The following is a 22,339-nucleotide window of genomic DNA, read 5'->3' on the forward strand; positions in this document are numbered from 1 at the left end:
ATGTGGGTGGTGAATGCTGACCATGCTCGTGGTGCGTCCCAATAAATCAAAATCCCTTAAAATTATTAAAAATGCCATTCAGTGATGTACGAAGCACCCCTCCATATGAAATGAAAGGAGGGGTGTGCAAATCTGGAATTCTCCTCCACAAAGGAACATTTAAAAATTGAGATTGGTAGGTTTGACCAACGGGTAGGTGGCAGAGCTGGTCTAATTGCGCGATGTAACCAAGTCCGAGGGGCTGCATTGCCACCTCCTGTTTCTGTGTATTGTCTGATCTCTCTATAAGAAAATTCTGGGATCTCTGTAACACCCGGGCTCGGCCCAGCGAACTGTGTGTGGGACTTTGCAGGTTGTGCGGATCTGCTACAACCACATGTCCCTGGACCAACATTTGAACCATCCCGCCAATTACCCAGCGTGCTTCGCGGCGCGCACGCGCAGTCCATTGTTTTGACTAAAAATGCCGTCGGTTTCGAAAGCTGCGACGAGCGCTTCTCCTCAGACGGAGAAACCGTCTCATTACACGTAAGTACCGATCCCGCCTGCAGCAGTTCCACCGCAACTGCACCTAGCGCACGCCAGGACCTACCCGCCGCCAAAAAGATAACGGGAAAAAGTGCATCAAAGATCCCCCCCCACACCACCTAATTTAGCCCTGGAGCAGCGACCCTCCCCCGCACGGAGCGGAGCCCAGGCCCTGGGCCCGTCAGGCCCAGCCCCCCTCCCCCCCTGCCCGGCCCCATCACCAGCCGCTAATCTCAGGGCTTTTTGTTGCAGGTACCTGAAGGAGTTTCGGACGGAGCAATGCCCGCTCTTCCTGCAGCACAAGTGCGCCCAGCACAGGCCCTTCACCTGCTTCCACTGGCATTTCCTCAATCAACGGCGGAGGAGGCCCATCAGGAGGCGGGACGGTACCTTCAACTACAGCCCGGACGTCTATTGCACCAAATACGACGAGACGACGGGGATCTGCCCGGACGGAGATGAGTGAGTGGATCGGGCGCGGGTTTTTGGCGAGGTCTCGGGTGGTGTTTTCGGGGAGAGGGATGTGTCCGCCTCGCTCGGTTGTTGTGTTCCTGTCGTGGGCTGTGGGTGTTTGTGTTGGCGGGTAATGTTTGTAGTTGAAGATCGCTCACTCCTGTCACGGCTGTTTACAGTGGACCACGGGCTTCTGTGTTTGAGCGGGAGACTCGCAGTGTTATACATTTGTGTTGAATGTTGACTCCTGTGGCGGCTGGACTTCACATCCACTGCCTGAAGTGCTCATGTTCTTGGTGTTGTATTGAGATGCAAGAGTTATGGGAAAGTGGGTTACTATATTTCTGAAATTTATTTCCTTTTAAAACTGTACGGTACTTACAGACACTGAACTAAAATACTATGTTTGAAATAATTTCGCATTCATTGACAGCGATCTTAGTTTGAATGGAAGGTAGCTTATAAAGTAGCAAACTTTTAAGGCTAAGCGTGAGCTGTGGGACTTGTGTTTTTTCTCCACGTGTGGTTTTTCTCCACTTGTTATCGAATTTAATGTTGATTGGCAAGATGCTGTTTAGCATAGGTGTAATTTTTTATGTTGATCACATAGGTTAAACTGAACTATGGAATATTTGTAGTTTTGGTTTCAGTATTTTTTGTTTGTATGCCTGCCTGGTATCATGTTGATATTTCAGAAGTTAAGTATGTAATTTTGAAAGGAGCCCTTATTTGTAAATGATTTGTGGTTGAAAGTTTATATTGTTTCTTAGGACTTCTTTAAACTTTGGACTTATGTAACATCTTGTATTCAAATTTGCATCTCTCCTATATGTCACTACCTTTCAAAGCAATTTGTTGTATGTCATGTGGTTAGAGACCTGAGAGGTGATAAAGCCAGATTTTCTTTCCCTGGGCAATATTGGCACAGGGAACTGCAGTAGTTTTTCTTCTACATAGGTCATTCTGTTTTTTTGTATTTGGCCACCCCACGTAATCTCTCCTTTTGCCCTTTTTTCCTTCATATACTTGTAAAGCCTCATGTTTTCTACATCAAAATGCAATATAAATGTATGCTGCTTGAATTATTTTTAATGTCGAATAGTGAACATGGCTCCCTGACGGTCACTCAAGGTTTGATGAAGTTGTAGCATTTAATTGTATTTTTATAGTTAATCATTTTTAAAGTGGGAGCTGCATCCTAGCTCTAAATTAGAAATTGATTCTTTTCTGAAGTTCAAGCTCTTGACAATCATGGAGTCTGAAAGATAATTCATTAATCAAATATGAATCAGTAAATAGATGGAAACTTTGAGGTATTCTTTGGTGAGGTGCAATTAGTTTTTTTACTTACATAGTGCTTCAAAGCTTGACTTTTATCTGGAAATGTAAAAAAAGGAAATTTATGTAGTTCTTTTCACAATCTCAGGGTGTCCTAAATTGCTTCACAGCCAATTCGGTACCTTTGAAGAGTCATCACTATTGTAATTGTGTGGTTTGTTTTCACTCTTTGTGGCAAACCACAGGTAAACATTGCTTGAAATTATGTTGTTTGAATAATTATGTAGTAACATACTGGTGCAGTTTGTTAAATTTTGCTGACTGTTTTCTATAAAACAGATGAAGCTAGACTGTCTCAATGGAAGGCTAGTTTAATGGTCAGAGTAAATCTTTGAAGATATCACACTTAAAATTTCATGAAAATTAACTGGAAATTTTATGTGGTAATGTTTAAAATTGCATCAGGAATTCATAGTGAGCAGCATACACTGCTTGTCTGCAAAATATTTTATAAAATATTTATGTTCAAGTAAAGCAAACTTTATAACTTTGATACTGATTTAAGTTTTACTTATAAGCTTCCTGAACCCATTGCAAATTAATTTTACAGAACATTAAATTTTAAAAAAGGATGTGACATTCATAAGTTCATAATCATTAATTTTTGTGCTTGACATGGACCACCATCAACAAAACTTGTACTTATATAATATTTTTGATGTAATAAAATTTTCAAGGTACTTCACTGGAGCTTTTTAAAGAAAAATTTGACAGAGCTATATAGGAGATATTAGGGCAAATGGCTGAAAGTTTGAACAAGTAAATAGGTTTTTAAGGAATGTCTTGAGGAGGAAGAAGAAGTGGAGAGAGAGAATTCCAGAGCTTAGAGCTTTGGCAGCTGAAGGCACAGCTGTTAAATGAAGGAACATTTAAAATTGGGGTTGCTGAAGAGGCCAGAATTAGAGGAGCAGGGGTATTTCTGAGGGTTGTGGGACTGGAGGAGTTTACAGAGATAGGGAAAGGTGCGGCCATGGAGCGGTTTGAAAAACACGAATGAGAATTTTAAAATTTAATTGCTTAACTTAGAATTTTAAAATTGAGGAGTTGCTTAACTGGGGACCAATCAGTGGGTGAATGGGGCTTGGTGCAAGTAAAGGCGCGGGCAGCAGAGTTCTGGATGACCTCAAGCTTACAGAAGATAAAATATGGGACCTCACTTTTTTTATCAATTTATAATGAAATCTGAGCAAATACTTAACTTGCTCAAATGTAATACTTTGTTAATGAATTAATAACTTGCTGTGGCTGATAAAATGATTGCACTAGGCACTATGGTCATGATGCTTAATTTCCCTTTCTTTAGATGATTGCTTTTATGGTGACACAGTAGTGAATTTATTTGGGTTAGGCTGTTTATTGATAGGACTGTTAATACTTTTGATAGCTAAAATATTGAGATGAGAATTCTGTGTGAAGTCAAAATATTGTGTGCCATGGAACTTGTGCTTTGGTCTAAAATTACAGTATGTCATTTTTTATGATTGACTAATAGAAGCTTTTTAAAATAACAGACAAGAAGTACATAATTCTGCTTTAATTTGTAAACACAATGCATAAGTTTCCCCTTTTTGGACTAATATTTTAGTACACTACTCTTTACATCTTTTGTGAAATAATGGTTCTTTAAAAGTTTACCATTTGTATGAAATTATGGACTATATCATTGCACTTTAATAGATATACATAGAAGGGAATTTCAGAGCTCAGCTCTTTGGCAGCTGGAGGCATGGCCACCAACGGAGGAGCAATTAAAATCAGACCACTCAGCCCAAACTGTGTGTTTACCCTCCATTTGAAAGCACTTCTAATCACATTTATCTGCCATGTCCTTGCACACACCTATCCAAACTAACCTGAATATTGACAGTTCCTACCTTAACCACTCACCCTGGAAGTGAATTCCAGCCTTTCAACTCTGTGTCTCTCCTGCCCTCTGTTCTGAATTTCTTGCATTTAATTTTGTATCTATGATGTCATGAACACAACTTTACAAGATGATTATGTTTTAAAATGTCCTTTTAACTTAGTGAAGCAGAATGTTCTGAAAAGGGGGTCCTGATAATCTCCTCAGTTCGGAGAAATGTCTGTGAGATCTTAGGCCTCAAGAGAAACTCAGATAGAAAATAATAACTCATTGAGGTGTTCATTGGCAGTTTTAGCATCTTTCCCACAGAGCATAGAACAGCTGCTGCTTAGACACAGGCAGGAGAAGAATTGGAATTTTCCCAGGAACAGGTCCCTGCTGTCCTGTAAGAAATTATGGGGAGTAGTAGTCAAGCTCTCTATGGGGGAAACTGTTTTACAAGAGCCAACTAAACTGTTCAAAGGGGCTGGACACAGTTTCCTCTGGAATTCTGATTGTCAGGACTGTTAAAACCTGTGAATGAGGGGGATTCGCTGAGGTGTACCTTGCTGGCGATAATTGTATCCGGGAAGACCCAGACGGAGCAGAATAATTGTCAAAGAATAGTAGAAGTTTCGATCTGGCGTTGCGGGGAGAGGTGAACATCTGCTGGTGAGTGACTTTGTGACTGTTCCTTTAATGCCACATATCTGCCAGAAGCATGGCATAATGTAAAAACATTTCCTAAGACCTAATTCAGCTATGTTAGTTAGTTAATGCAAAACTTACTTTTCTCTTTAGTTTGATGTATCAGCTGCCTGTTGATTAATGTTTCAACTGTATTGATTTTAGTTTGTTTGTCACAATAAAGGTATTAAAAAAATGTTCAATTTATTTCCCTTGGTTGTTTTGGAAACTCATCTCTTTTTAAAAGTTGTCGGTCTCTACAGGGGTTGTAACAACAGTCCCTCATCCTGACCCTTCAATAATGAGACTAGTCTGCTTCTATATACTTTGATCCAAACCTACATAATTGTAAATACTTCTGTGACATTGCCCCCAATTTACATTTTTTAACAGAAAAAATCCCTTTTTTATATGTCTTCCTAGTTGTATTTCCTGATATCAGGCAGCATCTCTATTGCACGCTCCAGCGTCTCAACATCCTTTCTATGGTGCAGCCAGATACAGCATACCGTACTCTCACTGTGGCCTTACTCAGATTTTATACAGGCTCATCGTTATTACTTGACTCATTTCATATTTCTTGGGATAAAACCTAGGATTAGAATTTAATAGAATCATTTGACTTTAATGACCTTATTAATCTGAGGTGCCACCTTTAATGTCCTGTGAAACTAGACATCCAGATCAAGAGCTGAATATTGAAAGAAGCTATTACCCACTTGCAACCACACTTTTTAAAAAAAAAAACTGCTCTTAACTCTTTCTCCCTTCTAACCAATTTCCTACCCTTCCTAAATTTCACTTCATCGTCAAGTAATCTCCCATGCACCTTCTCAAAGGTGATCCAAATGTTCATGTATGTATGTTATCCATTGCATTTCTCTCCCATCTACCATATCTGTTACATCCTCAAAAAATGCCCTCTATCCAATATGAGTTGCTGCATAGTGGTAACTTTGGCTGATACTTTTCCTTTTCCACATCTCTCCTCTCCTTTGGCTTCCACAGTTCAAGGATGTGAAGGTCAGTTATTGTTATTAATAGCGAAGATCAACTGGTACCACCAGCAGTGTTGGCATCAGTTTTATTATCTTGGTCTGGCTGCAGGTGTGCTGTGTTCACTTTTTGCATGTGCCTGCCAGTAGTTTACTTTGTCCATTGCTGGCCTCTGCATCTTCCTCAGAATTGTATTTCTGTTTTTTTAACCAATTGCCCAATCTACAGCTGCTGTAAAGGTGCGTTAGTGATCGTAACTAATTGTACACATAGAGGTCTTTGGCAGTTGTGTAGTTTTATTGCTGAATCTGCCCCTCAATATAAACAGGACAATTTAACTATTAGTTTAGTATATAAGAGGCATTTTTTTTTTTGCTTTATCTCAGCTTGGGCTTAGACCTCAATTTTTAAAAAATGAATCCTCGGAGATCCATTCAGGATTTACAATGGATTGGTTGAAGTCATCTGGTTTGTTTGCCTGGAGCTGCATATAATGTAAGAAGTGTCTCAAATTCTTTATTTTTCTGCATTTATTGATTTTCCAAGCACAATACAGTATTATTGTTGCCAATGTTAATAAAACATTACAAATAATAGTACAGCATATGACTGGGGCCCTTCAGTGTTAATATTTGCAGGTGCTGATCTTTAAATATATCTTTATTTGAAGTGGGTAATTTATGCAGAAAAATTTGCAAAGTGAACTAGTGACGGTGATCTGTCTGTCGCACTGTTGTGTAATATCATAAATCATGAATTAGGATTTAAATTCTTTAAAGATCAGAAGAACTAAACTTAGTTGCTTTCTCAGACTCCCTTTCCCCAGTTTCAGGTCTGGAAGGTATAGGCAATAAATTCTGGAACAAAAACAAAAAATGCTGGAAAAACTCAGCAGGCCTGACAGCATCTGTGGAGAGAGAAAAATATAGTTAATGTTTCGAGTCCATATGACCCTTCTTCAGAACGGAGGTCTAAGCAGCAATAAGTTATGGCTTTGCCAGTGATGCCCACATCCCATGATTGAATAAAATAGTAAGGTAGATCTCGCTTTGATTTTAATTTTTAAAACTGAAAGTGTGTTGAATAAAAAATTATTAAATAAATAGTAGCTCCAATCCTGTTTGTAGCTGTAGAGGAAGTTTGTGACTGGTAATTTGATATTTATGTATGTTGAGTAGGTGGAAAAAGTGAAATTTAAGCAGAAACCCTTCCAGTTGCATGAGTAAAATAGGGAAATTGATTCTTAACTTGATTTTTTTTTTGTTTTCTGCCAGCTGAAATGAAAAGACTGGAATGGTTTGTAGATTTGACTGACAGATGTAGTGTGACTCAAACTACTGTCTAAAACAGTTGACATGGTCATTGTAATTCAGTTATTGGAATTTTGAAGTAGCAATATTTAGTAAAAGTTAAAACTTGTTATTTTAGTACACCTTGCCAATTTTATTTTGCTCCCTCGTTTTTTAGAAGCTTGGGTTTTTTAGTGTACATTTCATGAGCATTGGTTGCTTTTCAGTACACCATCCAAGTGCTGGCGTTCTCGGTGATGACAGTCTGCTTTACTGCAGGGTGCATCACAGCTGAACTGGATGCTGTCCTTGTAAGCACTTTTCAGTGGGGGTCACCTGGCCCGTGGTCAAGAGCTGGAGTCTTGGCTGATTTTTTTTTCTCCATAACCCAAAGTTGCTGAGACATTTCAGAAAGAAAAAACTTGCATTTGTATGGCACCTTTCAGAACCTCAATGTCCCAAAGCACTTTACAAGCAATAGAGTACTTTTGAAGTTGAGCCACTGTTGTCATATAAGGAATGTGGCAGCTTGTGTATGCAGAACAAGGTTCCACACACAGCAAATAGCAGTGTGACAATGAACAAATCATGTTTTAGCGTTATTGGTTGAGGGATAAAGATTGGTCAGGACAGTGGGGAGAGTTTGTCTGCTCTTCAAAGAAGTAGCATGAAATCTTTTCCTCCATCTGAATGGGCAGGTGGGGCCATAGTTTAACATCTTAGAAGAAAGGTGGCAACTCTGAATATATCATACTCACTCATTACTGCACTGAATTGCCAGCCTAGGTTATGTGCTCAAGTCTCTGAAGTGGGATTCAACACAAACTGACTCCGAGGCAAGAGTGCTATTATTAAGTCAAAGCTGGTCTATCTTTGTCTCTGAAAAGATCTGTGGGGAGTGGAGTATGTCGAGCAGTCAAGGGGAAAAGAGAGGAATAGTGAGTGGAGAATCTTAGTGTAAGTATGACTAAAACAGCACAGGCTTGAGGTGAGACCTGGGATACTTGTGGTCTGTGTGGCTTAGCTGTTCTGTATTGGGATAGCTGCCAGTGCTGCCAAGTTGACATAAAAATGGATACTGTTTCCTAAAGAGGGGAAAAAGGTCTAAACTTTTGTGCAATGATTATTTAGCACAACCTAGAGACGAATACTTTTACAGCTTTGTATTTGACCTCCCAATCTTGACTGTGTGTGACTAACCTCCTTACTAAACCCCTCTTCCCGATAATTCTACCCAAACTTCGAGGACGTTGTGTTGAGATAGGTGATGAACAAAATCCACACACAATGTGTTCAACTACTCCTGTTGCTTTCTCTCTTCCCCTATTGCCCTAATACTAGCAATCTGCCATCTCTCTGCCCAGTTGGCCTTGTCTTTCTACCCCGCACCCTCTCCATATCACCTCCAAATGCCCAGAAAGATCCATCTTTGAGTCCTTCTTCACTTTCTTGCAATGACATCACCTGTAAACATCAGGTCAGCTGTGCCAGTAACACCCAGCTTTACCTTTCAACAGTGTCTTTAAATTACTGCAGTGTAATTTACACTTGGATGACATGTATCCTCCCCCTACTCCACCACAAGCTCTGCTCCTTGGCCACTGACCTGAAGCTGAAACAGACTGCAACCCGGACATTTGGTTCTCACCTATATCACCTCCATCCCAAAGACTGCTTAGTTCCATTTCCACTCTCCATGAACTCCAGATTGTCCAAAGCTTAGCTGCTTACATCCTGTCCAGTTTGCCTTTCATCCTGTTCTAGCTGACTCATGTACACGACCTTCAATGTCTTAAATTTTAATTCTTTCATTCTCATCTTTAAATCTTTCTAAAGCCTTTCTCCCCACCCTATTTCTCCACCTTCCTCCAGCCGCTACATTCCATCCCCAGAACTGCTGCTTGGACCCTTCAACTTTTGCTTTCCCCACCACCAACCTTTGTCTCGCCATGGGTGACAGCTCAGCTTCTGAAAAATTGCAGCCCTTGCCCTTATCATGCCACCTGCTGACGGACTGATCAGTTTATTCTTGTTGCTGTTGTCTGTAAGCCATGAGCTCCATTCGGTGTATTATGAAGTTCATCATTACTCAAAGCTCATCCCCCGACGTGTTCCACTCTTAACAGGGTCCTTCTGATCCTCCTCAGACAGGTCCAAAGTGTTGACTCTATGCAACCCCTCATTTCCTATGGCTACCTTTATTTTCACCGTTTGTTTATTTGGTTCTGTGATGAATAAATCTGAGAAGCATAATTCCATCTTTTGTTTAAATGGTCTAAATTTAGATAGGATATCCGTGGCCTTCCAATTCATGCTGGGGAATTTGATGGTCATCTTCCTGAGGTTTCCAGTCTTCTACGGGGATTTGTAACCTCTGTACTCTAGAGAGAGACTCAGCAATATAGCTGCTGTTTTTTGTTCTTTCCCCTCTTTCTTTCTTTCTTTCTTTATTTTATTTATTTAATTAATTAATTAATTTATTTTTGTGGCTGCAGTTCAGGTTTTTACCACATTCATACTAGTGGCGCTGTTTTCCCATTTAACACACTGCCTGACTTCTGCTCGGGAATGGCACTTGAGGATGTCTCAAAGGCCCTGCAGTTTTTCTGCCTGATTCAAAACTGACTGCACAGCGTGGCCCTGAACCGACTCATTGCTTCCATTCACTATCGATCTGGCTATCCCACAAATCAGGTACTCGCTGTTCTGCAAATTACTGCCTGCCTGCCTAGGTTTCAGTGCACGTACAGCCTCTATATTGCAAAAAATCTTGTCTGTGGCTCTTCTTGTGGTCTTCAAACTCACAACGCTACCACCATGTTGCATTTTTGGCTCCTTTACACAAGCTTGTCAATCTCCCACAAAGGACTGGTAAACTATAAGTAGGTTCAGTTTATTTGAAGACTCCAACTGATATATACACACACTACAGGATACCTCAACAGACAGGTCTACTCCAGGCATTCAGCAACAGCTTGCAATCACTCTCATGCACCATGAACTGGCTGCTGCTCATAAGCTGCTTTACATCCTGGTTCCTTGATCATTTGCATATTCTCTTAAAGTTATATCATAACACCTGAGTTGCTTAACTCTAATTTTAAAATTATGCCCTCTTGTTCTGGATTCCTCCACTGGAGAAAATAATTTCTCTACTCTATTGAATCCCTTTAATCATTTTTAACAACTATGTTGAGATCATCTTTCAATCTTCTAAACTCAAGGGAATGCAACCCATCATTCAACCTGGCTTTAATTTAACCCTTTGAGCTCCACTATCATTCTGGCAAATGTCTGCTCTTCTTTCTTCAGCCTTGGCTCAGTTGGTAGTACTTTTGCCACTGAATCACAAGGTTGTGGGTTCAAGTCCCACTCCAGACACTTGAGCACAAAAAGCTAGGCTGACAATCCAGTGCAGTACTGAGGGAGTTGCTGCACTGTCGGAGGTGCTGTTTTTTTTTTTGGATAAGCCATCAAACCGTGGCCCTCTCAGCTTTTTAAATTGGTTGTATAAGATCCCATGGCATTGTTTTGAAGAAGAGCAGGTGTTCTGGTCAATATACATGTCAGCATCATAAACACAGCAGATTATCTGATCATTTATAGAATCATAGAATGGTTGCTGCACAGAAAATGGGGTCAAGTCCACAATCAGATCATCAAAGATCTTATTGAATGGTGGAGCAGGCTCAAGGGATCAGATGGCTGACTGCTGCTCCCATTTCTTGTGCCCTTATGTCCACTTGGTCCATCGTGTCTGTGCCGGCTCTCTGCAAGAGCAACTCAGCTAGTCCCACTCTCCTGCCTTTTCCCACTTTTGCATTGCTGTTTCTGGGAGCTTGCTGTGCTCAAATTGACTGCTGCATTTCCTACCGTACTACAATGTCTACGCTTCAAAAGTGTTTCATTGGTTGTAAAGAGCTTTGACATGCCCTGAGGTTATGAGAGATGCTATATAAACACAAGCCCACCTTTTTTTTCCCCCCCAAGGCCAGTATATCCTTTTTTTGAGGTGCAGCACCCAACTGAACACAGTTTTCCAGATGGGATTTGGTAGATAAGTACAGATTCCTCTCTTGTATTCCAGCACACTTAAGTAAAAGAGCAACATACCGTTAGCTTTTTGCTGAATATTTGTACCTGTGCACTAGCCTTTGGTGAGTTTTGTACTTGGGCATCCGAATCCCTTTGCTCCTTCACAGTTTCTCGTCTCCCCATTTAGAAAGTATTGCAATTTATCTGTCTTGGATCTGAAATTGATGACCTTGCATTTTTCCACATTGACCTCAATCTAATGCATTATTTCCCACTGATTTAACCTGCCTGAGTCCCTTTGTAACTTCCTGCTCCCATTTATACAACCTATTATGCATCCAAATTTAGTGTAATCTGCAAACTTGGATATTCAGTTCTTCTCTATCAATGACTTGGAGGAAGGAAATGGTGAAGAGCTAATACCCTGTACAACTGCTTTGGGAACGCCACTTGCCACATCGTGCAAATTTGGGTACATTTTTTTTATTCCTACTTTGTCAGTTTCTTTTGTCTAATTACACTCCAGTGAAGCGACTTGGGACCTTTTACAACATTAGAGATGCTTTATAATTGTAAGTTGTTGACCCTGTCTCCTAACCAATTATCAATCGAGGTCCCAAAGCTGCCAGCTGTTTTTGAAATTTGTCCTCCTAGCTTTCTTCAAATATAATTTTGGGAACTAGCTGGCCAGAAACTGAAAAAGTGAAGAAAAAATTTCATCAATACAGGTGATTGGTATTGTTGTATCCTGAGAAATTAGGTAAGCTGCACATGCTCACAAGACACAGTTTACATTTAGCTCAGCGTTACAGCTTTTGGCAAAAATAAATCAAAACCCGAGTTTTTGGCAGAGGCTGAAGCCTTGAAGTAATAATGAAGCCATTAAAAACACTTGAATACACACATTTAATTGCATTTGTGAAATATGGAATTTTTCACACATTCTAATTTTTATTTAAACCCTTGCTTTGGGCATCAGAAGTTGCATTTGTTGAGGAAGTAAAATTTTTCAAACATTCTGAATGAATTATGTGGAAAAGCCTCTTGACTAGATTATGTAATTAATCGATGACTAGTTACATAGGTGATTTCCATTATAAATATGGACAGAGGAATTCATAATGGTGAGGGTCAGGGGAAACTAACATAAAAATGTGAGGAAAACTGAAAGTAAGTGGGGCATAATAGAATTCATATGTGTTCAAGGCAAGATGTTTAATACATTATAGATAGCTTCCTCTTGCCTGTTGGATTTTTAAATCTCCAGACTGTGCTGAATGATTGCCTTAGTGCAGCAAAGATGGGAATTACATGGGTAATTCTTTCCAAAGTTCTTGTTTTACCTTTTGTGAGACAAGTAATTAATTGCTCAGTTCCATCTAGTTAATGTATTTAAACAGTGAAAAAATGTAGATGTGCTGGGAAAAGCTCTGTAGTACTGGACCCTTTTTAACTTGTGGAACTGGTGGATTGAATTGTTTTGACTGAGGGTTTTAAGTCAAATTAGTTGGGCGATCTCAGCCCACTTTTAGATATAGACGGTAACAGGAAAAAAAACTATCTACCCGAAAAGACAGAAGTATCATGTAAAATAAACTTGTAATGCCCCATGGTTGAACTTGCTTCATTTACAAGCAGGAGTTCTAGAAGACTATTGATTTTTGCATGAATTTTAAATATCTGTAAACGTGTCCCTTCTGTGTTTGTTACTAATCTCCAGGTTTGTCACTTATTATCTATCCTTGCCTCCTTTCTCTTTCTCATCTGCATGCTGCCCCTTAAAACAACATCTGAAGGCACAGCAATAGTTTTTGCATGTACGCTGATGACACCTGGCTTTACAACACCACCTCTCTCTACTCCTCCACATTTGTGACATTATCAGACAGCTTATCTGACATTCAGTACTGGATGAGCACAAATATCCTCTAATTAAACATTAGGAAGGCTGAAGCCACTGTTTTTGGCCTCCACTGCAAACTCCACTCCCCAACCACTGAATCCAGCCTTCTCCCTGGCAACGGCTTGAGATTAAGCTGGCCTGTTTGCAACCTTGCTTTCACATTTGGTCCTAAAATGAGCTGCCAACTTCATATTCATGCCATGATTTGTATCACACGTTTTGACCCCCGTAACATTGCCTGACTTCGGCCCTTTCTCAGCACATCTGCTGCTGAAACTCTGGTTCGTGCCTTCATTATCTCTAGACTTGACTATTTGAACACACTCCTGGCTGGTCTCCCACAGCCTACCCTTTTTCAACTTGAGGTCATCCTGTGCCTTAACTCACAACAAGTCCTATTCCCCTGTCACCACTGTATTAACTGCACCTGGCCAGGCAACATCTTTATTTTAAAATTCTCATCCTTGTTTTCAAATCCTTCCATGGCTCTGCTCCTCCCTGTCTCTGTAGTCTCTTTCAGCCCCACAGCCCTCCAAGCTACCTGCGCTCCTCTCACTCATCACCAATTTTAATTGCTTCACCATTGGTGGCCATTCCTTAAGTTACCTCAGCTGCAAGCTTTGGAAAACCCTCCCTACGCTTCTCTGCCTCTTTAGCTCACTTTCCTCCTTTAAGATGCTCCTTTAAAACCTATCGCTTTGCCAAAGCTATTGGTCATCTAACCTAATATTGGCTAAGGTGGATCGTTGTCATAATTTGTTTTTTAAGTGCTTTGAAATGTTTCATTACATTAAATGTGCTAAATAAGTATAAGTAATTGGTGTTGGTATCTGACAACTAGGAAAGGAATAAATAAATGTGAAGATCTGGGTCAGCATCCTAATACATAAAGCTGCTTATGTGCTTCATACGTATCCCCACAGGCGACAACAAAATTGTGAAACTGCTTTTACGTGGGGTTAATGTTGCTGGCTTCCGATGTATGCCTCACCTCAGAGTCAACTTGCTGCATTTGCTAAGGCTCACACCTATGTCTACTCTTGGCTTTTTAACAGACTCCCTAACCATCAGTTGGTGTGAGCCTAACAAATTGAATTGACTGCTGGTTGTGCAAGATTTGCATATTGGGAACCAGTGAAAGTAGTGTCAGTGTTCACAATATAAAATCAGTTTAGGCTTGGATTAAACGAAGGAAGGAATGCATTCTGAACAAGATGTAAGTTCTACTCAAAGAGGAAAAGATTGTCTATGCACACTCATTAACTTCTCTATCAGCCCAGCTAGCTGATCATGGAATGTAGATGACATTCAGCAATTCAAGTATCAAATAAGTGTGTCTCTCAAAACTGGCAGCACAATAGTTTTAAATTCACTGCCATATATGGCTGGCCCATATAAAGCGTTACAATGTTACCTTCTTGAGGGTTGACCCTCCTATTGCTCTGCGATGATCTGGACAATGGTGACGATTGACAATCCGTTTTATGTTCAAATCAAAAAGTTGAGATTGTCGAAGCAAATGTTTTCTTATTTCCTCCCCAACTGCTCAACTATTGATCATCTGTCAATTCCTCACTAAACTTAACCTTAATCTTCTGCCACTTTTTTAGATTGTGTCCCATTTTTTCACCCGTCATCTCCAAGCTCCTGCCTTCTATTAGACAATCTTGCCTTTCACTGCTTCCTTTGTCAGTGGTTCTCTCTGTCCTAAGCACCAGCTGTATGCTTCCTTCTGTTTCTCTTTTTCACTCCCTTTGTGTTTTGCTTCACGCCAGCCTCGTGCTCCTCCACGCCTCGCCTCGGATTCTCTACCTTAGAGAGCAGTGGAGACTGGGTCTTTGAATATATCCAAGGCTGAGTTAGACAGATTTTTGATATACAGGAGAATCCAGGGATATGGGAAGCAAGTAGGAAAGTGGAGTTGAGGCCACAATCAAATGAGCCATGCTCTTATTGAATGGAAAAGCAGGGCTGAGAGGCCGAATAGCCTGCTCCTCCGAGTTTTTATCCTATGACCTCTCCTCCACCCGGCCTTTCTCTGTCTTCCCCCCACACCCCCTTCACCAGCTGCCCATCTCTAAACAAAGTGTAATTGAAGAAGCTGGTTTTGACTCCTAACTCTACCCCTTGTCCACTTTCCTGGATCTCACACATGAGCATCTCTGTGGCTGTTTATTCATACTGTGTAGAACTGTTATGTTCTATTCAACATGGAAGTAAACTACAAACATCTCATACCCATGACCTCAGTTCGCCTGCAAGTCTGCATAGAAGTTGAAGAATTGTTTTTTATTTTAAAAAAAAAGCTCCTGTACAGCTGATGGTTCAATTTGTAATGTCAGAATGGGGTTGAATTGTAAAGACATAAAGTTCCAGAGATGTGTATTGAGCTTGCTGATCTCACCCATGCGTGGTGCCTACAGAACTTCAAATAGGCTGATGACCCAAGGATAGAGAAAAGAAAATCAGACAGTTATTGGGTAATCACTGCATATATGTGGACATATTGAGCTTGGTTTTATTGCATTATTTGATCCAATAGACTGCTTGCACTTATTGTCGAGACTTCCCACATGCAGAATGGCCATGTGAATGAGTGAGTGTCACTCGAACATTTCCTAGCTAAGAGCCATCCTTTGGGTTGAGAGTAAATGGAATGCAGTTGGAAAAAATCTGAATGATTGAACACTTTTTAATTTTTATTTCATTATTCATTCATGGGGTATATGGTTGCTAAACCTGCTGATGACACAGAGATTGACAGGAAAGTAAGCTGTCAAGAGGAGGTAAAGAGTCTGTAAAGGGATATTGACAGGTTAAGTGAGTGGGTAAAAATTTGGCAGATGGAGTATAATGTGGGAAAATATGAGCTTGTCCGCTTTGGCAGAAAGACTAGAAAAGCAGCAGACTGTTTAGATGGTGAGATCACAGAATCACATTGTGCAGAAGAGGCCCTTCGGCCCATCGAGTCTGCGCCAACACGTGAGAAACACCTGGCCTACCTACCTAACCCCATTTACCAGCACTTGGCCCATAGCCTTGAATGTTATGACTTGCCAAGTGCTCATCCAGGTATTTTTTAAAGGATGTGAGGCAACCTGCCTCCACCACCCTCCCAGGCAGCGCATTCCAGACCATCACCACCCTCTGGGTAAAAAGGTTTTTCCTCACATCCCCCCAAAACTTCCTGCCCCTCACCTTGAACTTGTGTCCCCTCGTGACTGACCCTTCAACTAAGGGGAACAGCTGCTCCCTATCCACCCTGTCCATGCTCCTCATAATCTTGTACATCTCGATCAGGTCGCCCCTCAGTCCTCTCTGCTCTAACGAAAACAACCCAAGCCTATCCAACCTCTCTTCATAACTTAAATAACCCAGGCAACATCCAGTACAATCACATCCTTCCTACAATGTGGCGATCAGAACTGCACACAGTACTCCAGCTGTGGCCTCACCAAGATTCTATACAACTCCAACATGAACTCCCTACTTTTGTAATCTATGCCTCGATTGATAAAGGCAAGTGTCCCATATGCCTTTTTCACCACCCCACTAACATGCCCCTCCGCCTTCAGAGACCTATGGACACACACGCCAAGGTCCCTTTGTTCCTCAGAACTTCCTAGTGTCATGCCGTTCATTAAATACTTCCTTGTCAAATTACTCCTTCCAAAGTGTATCACCTCTCACTTTTCAGGGTTAAATTCCATCTGCCACTTATCTGCCCATTTGACCATATTGCAGAACTCGGTGGTACAGAGGGATCTAGGTGTCCTGGTACATGAATCGCATAGAATTAGTATGCAGGTATAAGAAGTGGTTAGAGAGGCAAATGGAATGTTGTAGTTTATTGCAAGGGGAATGGAATATAAAAGTAGGGAAGTTTTGCTTCAGATGTTGGTGGGATCACATCTATAGTACTGTGTACAGTTTTGGTGGTCTTATTTAAGAAAGGACATAGCTGCATTAGAAGCAGTTCAGAGAAGTTTCACTCGACTGATTTCTGGGGTGAAGGAGTTATCTTATGAGAAAGGTTGGTCTTATATCCATTGGAGTTTAGAGAGGTAATCTTACTGAAACACATGAGATTCTGGGGAGTCTGGACAGATGCTGAGAAGATATCTCTGCTTGTGGGAGAGACTAGGACTAGGGGGATACAGCTTAAAAATAAGGGATCTCCCATTTAAGATGAAGATGAGGAGAAATTTATTTTCTGAAGGTCGTGAGTCTTCCCCAGAGAGCAAGGTGGAGGCAGGGCCATGAATATTGTTAAGACAGACTTCTTGACTAACAAGGGAGTCAAAGGGTACCGTGGGCAGGCAGAAAGTGTAGTTGAGGTCACAATCAAATCAACCATGATCTTATCAAATCGCAGAGCAGGCTTGAGGGGCTGAATGGCCTACATCTCCTAATTCATATATTCATATGATGTGGGTGTTGCTGGCTAGGCCAGCATTTACTGCCCATCTCTAATTGCCCTTGAGAATGTGGTGGTGAGATGCCTTCTTGAACCACTGCAGTCCATGTGGTGTAGGTATACCCACAGGGTGTTGGGGAGGGAGTTCCAGGATTTTGAACCAGCGACAGTAAAGGAACGGCGATATGCTTCCAAGTCAGGGTGGTAAGTGGCTTGGAATGGAACCTCCAGGAGGTGATGTTCCCATGTGCCTGCTGTGCTTGTCCTTTTAGATGGTAGCAGTCTTGGGTTTGGAAGGTGCTGTCTAAGGAGCTTTGGTGAATTTCTGCAGTGCATCTTGTAGATGCTACACGCTGCTGCCACTGTGTGTCGATGGTGGAGGGAGTGAATGCTTGTGGATGGGGAGCCAATCAAGTGGTTTGCTTTGTCCAAGATGGTGACAAGTTTCTTGTTTTGGAGCTGCAAGTTGAGGGTATTCCATCACATTCCTGACTTGTGCCCTGTAGATGGTGAACAGGCTTTGGGGAGTCAGGAGGTGAGTTACTCGCCACAGAATTCCTAGCCTCTGATCTGCTCTTGTAGCCACAGTATTTATATGGCTAGCCCAGTTCAGTTTCAGGTCAGTGGTAACCCCCATGATGTTGATGGTGGGGATTCAGCAATGGTAATGCCGTTGAATGTCATGGGGCAATGGTTAGATTTTCTCTTGCTGGAGATGAGCATTCTCTGGCACTTGTGTGGCATGAATGTTACTTGCCACTAGTTAGCCTAAGCTTGGATATTGTCCAGGTCTTGCTGCATTTGGACATGGACTGCTTCAGCATCTAAGGGGTCGCAAATGGTGTTGAAAATTGTGCAGTCATCAGCGAACATCCCCACTCCTGACCTTATGATGGAAGGAAGGTCAATGATGAAGCAGCTGAAGATGGTTGGGCCTAGGACACTACCCTGAGGAACTCCTGCAGTGATGTTCTGGAACTGAGATGATTGACCGCCAACAAACACAACCATTTTCCTTTTTGCTAGGAGTGACTCCAACCAGTGGAGCGTTTTCCCCCTGATTCCCATTGACTCCAGTTTTGCTTGGGCACCTTGATGCCACATTCAGTCAAATGCTGCGTTGATGTTGAGGGCAGCCACTCTCACCTCAACTCTGGAGTGCAGCTCTTTTGTCCATGTTTGAACCAAGGCTATAATGAGATCAGGAACTGAGTGAACCTGGCAGAACCCAAACTGAGGGTCAATTTAATAGTTTTGTCAGCAAATACCTATGAAATTTCTTTGCAATAGGATGATGATGCTCTTTTCAAACTATAAGCTTGTGCCTTCCTCTACAGTTAGTTGCCTTCTGTGCTATGAAGTCGTGCAAGATATTTTCTTGTAATTATCACTGATCCCAAATGTGGGACCAATTGGAAAATGATAGCAATCCAGTTGGCTGGAGAAATTACATTTTTATTTAGTTGGGCTGCTAAGTACAATATTGAATATTTACATCAAAATATGTGGGGTCTATTTTATATCCCATCCCATTTGTTGTGCATTGCCAGCTCAATATAGAACAATCCGCCACAGTATTGTACTTAGAATGGTAACTTTGAACGTAACCATGATAATTTGTGCTCTTTTGTATTCATTTCCAAATTTGACAATTGTTGTGATACTTGTCCTTACTCTTCTCACCACGCCTAGAAAGTGAAATAAGAGATTGACAATATTCATGACTCACATCCTTAATCATTTTCCCCCTTTGACTTTTGCGCCATTTTATTCTATATTGTCATTAAGTAAAACTGAACATGCTCATAAACTGTGATTCAACAAGGCAAGTAGAAATGTTATGCAGTGAATATATGTTAAAACAATACAAAGCCAGACTCAAGTTTGAATGCCTTGATTGCCCAGGAACTTGATGCAGATGAAATATAATATGAATAAGTGTGAAGTTATTCACTTTGGTAGAAAAAACAGAAAGGGAGAATATTTCCTAAAAGGTGAGAGTTTGGAAAGTGCAGTTGTCCAAATGGACCTGGGTGTCTTTGTTCATGAATCACTAAAAGTTTGCATGCAGGTGCAGCAAGCAATTAGGAAGGCAAATGGTATGCTGACAAAGGCAATTTGAGTACAGGAGTAAAGATGTCTTGTTGCAGTTGAATAGAGCCTTGGTGGGACCTCACCTGGAGTATTGTGTACAGTTTTGGTCCTCTTATTTAAGGATGGATATACTTGCCATAGAGGGAGTGCAACGGAGGTTCATCAGATTAATCCCTGGGATGGCAGGATTGTCTTATGAGGAGAGACTGGGTCTGTATTCCCTAGAGTTTTGAAAAAGGGGTGGCCTCATTGAAACTAAATTCTTACAGGATGTGGCAGGTGGATGTGGTTAAGATGTTTCCCCTGGCTGGTGAGTTTAAAACCAGGGAACATCATCTCAGGATAAGGGGTAGGCCATTTAAGACTGACATGTGGAGGAATTTCTTCACTCAGAGGGTGGTGAATCTTTGGAGCTCTCTACCCCAGAGGACTGTGGAAGCTCAATCATTGAGCATGTTCAAAACAGAAATTGATAGAATTTTGGAGACTAATGACATCAAGGGATATGGGAAAGTGGTGTTGAGGTAGATGATCAGCCATGCCCTAATTGAATGGTGGAACAGGCTCGACAGGCTGAATGGCCTCCTGTTCCTATATTCCTGTGTGTTAATTTTTTTAAAAAGAGGATTGTTAATGTGTGAAGATAACAGACAAGATTAATTGTTGGAATCCCTGTAGCAATTTTGCAATACCCAATGCAGGCATTTCCTTTTTTAAAAATTGGTTCAGAAGAGGGAAATGGAGCTGTATGCATCTGCTATTTAATAGCTTTGACCAAAAGTTGTGTTCGTGCTTGTTTAAAGCATGAGAAGTTAGCTCAGTGTATTCTTCTCCATGCAACTTCTGTTGTTTTCAACTATATCAAACTCATTAAAGCAATACACCTTACTAATAAATAGTCAAGGTGTAATTTACGCCAGTCTCAGTTAGCTCAGTTGGACACTCTGTGGTCCTTCCCTTGTGGTGAAAGTTCCTGTTCTTGCATACACAGCCTGTTGTCATATTTACATTAAAGGCATTTTTGAATTGCTAGAATTCCATGACAGTAATTATACAGCCAATGTTCTACTTTGATTCTGAATATTTGCTGGTGTGGTTTTTTAATAATTTTTAGATTAAGGTGCCACACAAAAGATTAATAAGCAAGATAGGATTCATGGAGTTGGGAGTGATATTTTGGCATGGGTGGGGGACTGGTTCATGCAGGTACAGCAAGAGATTAGGAAGGTAAATGGCATGTTGGCTTATATTGCAAGAGGATTGGAGTAGGAGAATAAGGAAGTCTTGCTACAATTGTGTAGGATTTTGGTGAGATCATGCAGTTTGGCTCTCCATATCTAAGCAAGTATATAGTCTCCCTGGAAGCAGTACAGCGAAGTATCACTAGATTGGTTCCTGGAATGAGAGGGTTTGTCCAATTGTTGAGAAGCTGAATAAATTGGGCCTATATTATTTGGATTTTGGAAGAATGAGAGGTGATCTCTTTGAAACGTGGAAGATTCTGAAGGGGCTTGACCGGGTAGATACTGAGAAGTTGTTTCCTCCTGACTGGGGAATCTGAGCACAGTCTCAGGAAAAGATCATTTCAGACTGAGATGAGAAGAAATTTCTTCACTCACGATCGAGAATCTTTGGAATTGTCTATCCAGTGGATGCTCCATTATTGAATATATTTTGAGGCTGAGATAGAGCAAACATCATCTGTCTATCAGGGAATTGAGGGACATGGTGAGCGGGTGGAAAAGTGGAGTTGAGTCAGAAGATCAGCTATGAGGATATTGAATGGCTGGAGGGGCCATATGGTGTCATCTCCACCTATTTCTTATGTTCATAATTCTAAACTATAATGTAAGGTTTTTGGTTTGAGGACAACTTGCAAATATACATATGCCCCAGATTGAACTGGATCTAGCTTTTGGAAATTAAAAGATTGATCTGATCAATTTACAAAAATCTTACAAACATGTATGGTACTGCTTCTAAGACCAGTTTAAAAAAAAGCTTCGCCAATGGCGATAGGGAATGTATTGATATACAGTAAGCCCCCGTTTAATGTTGCCCTGTTCTGCATTGTTTCGCCTTAACGTTGGTCAGTTAGTGGGGCCTGTGTTCTTGTTTAGCATCGCGAGTTTTGTTTTAAAGTCATTTCACGCCAATTGAACGTAGGGTCACATGACCCGACAGGCACCATTTTGAAGCAGCCTCTGCCACTCCCTGACCCTTTCTTCTTGCTGCTGACCCTTCGACTTGTGACCTTTCCCACTCCCTAACCCACCCTCTTGCAGCCGACCTTCTGACTTGCAGCTGCTGTGCTCCCTGACTCACCCTCTTGTGTTACCTTGTGCCATTTGTTTCAAACGGGTAATATTTTAGGCTACTTTTTTTTTGCAACTGTATGCATTTTGTTTGTCTAGGTGTTATTCAAAGCAATGCATTTGAGTACTTTGCACTGAAGTTGCATTTGAAAGTTGAGAGTGTGATCGTGTGATATTAGTTAATTTCACTCTAAGCGTCGTAGCAGCTGCAAGTGACCAGGATTTCACTGTTGATTTGCTTGATCTGTGCAAAGTTGAAACTTTTCATTCATTGAAGTTGATTCCCTCTGTTCCATCTTGATTTTCAAAGCAACTCCAGCAATCCTAAATTTCACAATTGGTTCAGTTACCCTAGCGCAGTTGTTAAATGAGCAGAAAATGATTTTTGAATATGCTAAGACGTATGGATGAAATATGAAGAACACAAAGAGGTGAAAATAA

The 22,339-nt window shown here is 41.1% G+C and overlaps 1 protein-coding gene across 2 annotated transcripts in view; it reads left to right on the forward strand.

The window, feature by feature from the left end:
* The first annotated feature begins 442 nt into the window (after window positions 1-442).
* unkl (unk like zinc finger) overlaps window positions 443-22,339 on the forward strand; it is a 143,322-nt gene continuing 121,425 nt past the window's right edge. For both annotated transcript variants that reach the window (XM_078558415.1, XM_078558416.1), the window contains exons 1-2: window positions 443-528; window positions 781-990. In XM_078558415.1, the coding sequence (XP_078414541.1) occupies window positions 464-528; window positions 781-990 (275 nt within the window). In that variant the 5' untranslated portion in view covers window positions 443-463. The remainder of the gene's footprint in view (window positions 529-780; window positions 991-22,339) is intronic.

Source organism: Cetorhinus maximus, chromosome 15, assembly GCF_964194155.1.
Source record: "Cetorhinus maximus chromosome 15, sCetMax3.hap1.1, whole genome shotgun sequence".
NCBI classification, from domain to species: domain Eukaryota; kingdom Metazoa; phylum Chordata; class Chondrichthyes; order Lamniformes; family Cetorhinidae; genus Cetorhinus; species Cetorhinus maximus.